The following is a 4489-nucleotide window of genomic DNA, read 5'->3' on the forward strand; positions in this document are numbered from 1 at the left end:
AGTTAGCACAAACACTTCAAGCTGTAAGCTAATGATAGTTATATAAGACCAGATGCTGCTGGTGCAATAAGCTGTACGTCCAATGGATGATGATCTGATTAGTCGACTAATCACAAAAATAATCAGTGACTAGTCGACTATCAAAATAATCGTTTGTGGCAGCTAGGGTTGCCAACTCCCTGAAAAATAAATAAGGGACACCTCGTGGCCAGGGCCGGGCGACCCAGTTGTCTTCACCCTTCCCAGTGTGGTGAATTTTCTAGCTCTTTTTTTGTGTGTGAAATTATTTTTTTTAACCCTTTGACTAGTGATGGGCAGATGAAGCCCCATGAAGCACTGAAGCTTTTCATCCAATTGGTTCACCCCAACGCGAAGCTTCATGAAGCTTCATTTGCTCTAGCAGGACACCTACTGGACGTAAAAATAATAGCTGGCATGAATTTGAAGAGTGTGGCATTTTGCACACAGCCTGTAAATGTCAACAACAAAAGGAGTGTGTAAAACACCTATAGTGTAGTGATGGCAGTATACTGTGTATATTTATGCTGGCAGTATGGAAAATGATTATTTGCGGCAAAGTTCGAACCGCTTCATGAACCAGTCACGTGGTACAGCCGGGCAGCGAGGCTTCGGACGTCATCATTTTCAGCTCCTCCCATAAATGAAGCAAGCCTCGATACGCGCTTCGCGGAAACGCCCCCTCCATTACTCGACACACGCTCCGAAGCCTCGATACAGAACGTCACATCACTACCTTTGACTTGAATTTGATTTAAGTAGATGTGTATTCTTTGTGATATGAACACATGTGAAACAAATGATCATTTAGCCATTTATTTTTAGCTCAAAATGACAACATTAACACATAAAACAGGTCTCTTTCTTAAACAGAAGCCTGTCATGCTTAACTTTTGAGAATATAAGTAAATCTTTCTTTAAAAGAACTCTGTCCTGCTTAACTTAAAATAATAGAAAACAATAGAAAGAAAAATATTCTTGTAACAGTGCACATTTAGTGCATTTAGTACAATTGGCTTCAGCTGAGGTATTATTTCAGCTTTTCTAATGCTAATCAGCTGCTCCCGTTTGAAAACCCGCTTGTTCCCATGATTACGCATCTTAACTCATCATCATTATTCATCTGTGTATTACTTTTATGTATTAGTCATCTATTTGTTGTAATCATCTATCCTTGCAGTCGTTTATTACACAAAATAAATTATATTATCACACTTCTGGCCACATAGCGCTGATATTCACTGCACATGCCCATATTAACTTTTTCCAGCCAGGTGTTTTCCTTTTCCCGTTCTTCCCTTTCTCTGAGGGGAACAAACATTGCTGCTCTAACGCTGGGCTCACACTGTGCGGTTTTAGGCCCATTTTGAGCCGATTTTTGAGTGATCGGACCGATTTTGGCCTTCATCGTGTAGTATACGTGGGGTAACGAGAAGTGATTAACACCTCACGACCAGCTCCCGATCATCAATCGCTCGTGAGCCGCTCACACTGCTCGCGCGCAAACACGTAAACGCCGTGAAAAAGACGGAGCAGCACGGCTGTGCAGCGTGTGATCTGGACACAAGCGACGGAGGCACAACTTGTAGAACTTTGAAAAGCTCATCCGAGCCTTTTCGATGTGGCCTCACAAAATTATCACGACCACAACAACCGTGAAAATAGTTGGATCTACATCGCTGCTAAATCACAGCTGCCTGATCATGTTTTTCATTAGCAATTTAGCAAAGTTGATGGTGGTGGTGTGTCTGTGTGAGTGAAAGACAGAGAGAGCGAGCGACAGATTTTCTGTTATAACCTTAATTTTATGGACGCACAGTGTGAGCACTCAGGTCGCATCAGAGCATCGGGCGTATAGTGTGAGACCTGCATCGTGACCTACCAACTTCTAACCCCTGCGAGTCAATCGTGCAGTTTGAGCAGGAGCTGAATAACGCGACTGAAAAAATCGCACAGTGTCTGCCCAGCTTTAGGTGTACTGTCGTCCGAGACTTGCACCGCAGTGACGGCGTTTGTTTCCCTGTTGGCCATGCTTCTTGTTGTGGTCATCTGTTGTCTTCCGGTATTTTCTCCGTAAGCGACCTTTCCTCGACCAATGAGATGAGCGGTAATCTGAATTGTCATACTCGAATTGTCATAAGTGTGCTGTCAGCTCATTGGTCACAAAGCAGGAGAGGGGCTGGGAATTATGTTTTCAAACAAAGCGTTAATTCCATAAACATTTATAGACTACTTTTGATTCTCACTGTATTACGGGACAAAGTGCGTCCCTTATTAGCTCAATACGGGACGTGTACTTTTGTTTCTAAATACGGGACGATTCCGTTTTTTAAGGGACGGTTGGCAACCCTAGTGGCAGCCCTAGTGTAAATCATTCTTCTGTAAATATGTACGTGAACTGGACTGAAAATGATTTAAAAAAGCAGCCAATGTCCAAAGAAAAACTTTGAAAGATATTCAGAAATCCTGGAGAACTGCTGCTCAAGCCCACTTTAAAAATGACAAGAAAGTCTGGTTCCTTGGAACCAAAATATGAAGAAATTATGGTCAAGCTGAGGTGACCACAGCCAAAAGCATCTCTGACAAAACCCCAAATTAAATTTTATTTAATTAAAAAATCTAAATAAATAATAACAACTAACTAATCAAAATTAGCCAAACCAAATAAAATAAGTAAATAGAAATAAATAAATAAATAAATAAACAATCACAAAAATAAATAGACTAATCAAAAGGGGGATCAAATATTTAACATACTCTTATCATTTATTCAAACCATGTTATGTAATTCTAATAACGACCTGCTGGGGGCAGTAAGGTGTCTTCGATACGCCTAATCTGCCAATAATTCCAATGGAAGAAGAAGACGCACATGATGTAGGGTGCAGAATCAAAACAGTTAAATTTGACAGCTCGACATTGTCCCTCACAAGGAAAATGTTATGAAAACGTTCCTGGCAGGCTGAGAAACAAACCGTGATATTCAACCAACATTTTCAGAAAGTGGGGCCGAGTTGTGGAGGAATGCCATCACGGGGAAAAGCTTCTTTTGGCCGGTTTATCCGGGAGCGGTTGCAGCGCCTCTACAGCTAGCTGATTAGCTTCCCAGCTCCATGGCGATCTACGGGCTGAGCATTACCATATATAGACCGGGCACGGAGCTCCCTGGCCGGTGAAATGTAAACGGCGACGGGCTCGGGAGACTGAGAAAGGGAAAGCAAAGACAAAACTCAGCTTGAGAGACCAAAACCACCATCTTCACCATGTCATCCGAGCAGATCATCGCCATCATCATGGATGACAAAACCTACGAGGTGAATAAAAAGAAGCTGATTGAGAAGAGCGACTACTTCCGAGCTCTGTACAGCTCGGGGATGAGGGAGTCCACGGAGGACTCGGTGCAGCTGCAAGGACTCAGCGTCCTGGGCTTGGAGCTGGTCCTGGAGTTCATCAACACCTCCAAAGTCCAGGTAGTCAACGAGACTCTGGAGGATCTGATCGAGACCGCCTCCTTTCTCCAGGTCACCTCCATCCTTAAGCTCCTCACTTCGGAGATCCGGCTGGAGAACTGCGTGGAGCTGTACAGCCTCTCCGAGGTGTATGGGACTCACGACCTGCGTACCGCTTGCCTCAAATACATGACCTGCTACTACCACCCCATGCTGAGGCGGCCCGAGTTCAGCAGCCTGGCCTCTGCTGTCAGGGACCAAGTCAAGGAGATGCGCATGAATGGCACTGCCACCCTGGTGGCCATCGGAGACTTCACCAGCCTGTCCCTGGACGTTCCAGATCAGGATGAGCCCTGGTCCATGCTGAGGTATGGAGAGGTGGAGCAGCGCTGGAAGCCTCTCGCCAACAACCTCCCTCCAGATATGATCAACGTCAGGGGGTATGGGTCGGCCATCCTCGATAACTACTTGTTCATAGTTGGCGGGTACAGGATGACGAGTCAGGAGATCTCTGCTGTGCACTGCTACAACCCCTGCAGGAACGAGTGGAACCAGGTAGCGCCACTCAACCAGAAGAGGTAACACGAGTCCCCACTTGGTCCCCATTGGTTGCCTTGCATCGCGTTTCAGTCAGTGATTCTTCTCATGCAGGTCCAACTTCAAGCTGCTGGCTGTACAGGGGAAGCTGTACGCTGTGGGAGGCCAGTGTCTGGGCACAGTGGAGTGTTACAGCCCTGAGCAGGACTGGTGGACCTGCGTCTCCTCGATGCCCGACCCGCTGGCTGAGTTCTCTGCCTGTGAGTGCCAGGGTATGATCTACGTCATGGGTGGATACACTGCGAGAGGTGTGTGTACAGGAGCTACAGCAGCATATACACTAACACGCCAACACAGTCCGACAACAGTTTGGAGAGTAACTGTGAATTTTCATCTAGTGATTCTTTCTCCTTTTTTTTTTAAGGAGCAAAAAAAGCCCACATTTAGAGGTTGAAGGTGACGTGAATCATTTCACAGCAGAAACC

General features: G+C 45.4%; 1 protein-coding gene across 1 annotated transcript; it reads left to right on the top strand.

Moving 5' to 3' along the window:
- The first annotated feature begins 3113 nt into the window (after nucleotides 1-3113).
- On the top strand, nucleotides 3114-4451 carry LOC146554800 (kelch-like protein 42). The gene is made up of 3 exons (XM_085252779.1): nucleotides 3114-4045; nucleotides 4119-4312; nucleotides 4429-4451. Exons 1-3 carry the CDS (start codon nucleotides 3282-3284, stop codon nucleotides 4449-4451), a joined length of 981 nt encoding a protein of 326 aa, XP_085108905.1. The 5' UTR covers nucleotides 3114-3281.
- The last annotated feature ends 38 nt before the right edge of the window (nucleotides 4452-4489 follow it).

The sequence above is a fragment of the Mchenga conophoros genome, linkage group LG17, assembly GCF_057382185.1.
Source record: "Mchenga conophoros isolate Kocher_MC1m ecotype Shallow Benthic linkage group LG17, M_conophoros_male_GT1.1, whole genome shotgun sequence".
NCBI classification, from domain to species: Eukaryota; Metazoa; Chordata; class Actinopteri; order Cichliformes; family Cichlidae; genus Mchenga; species Mchenga conophoros.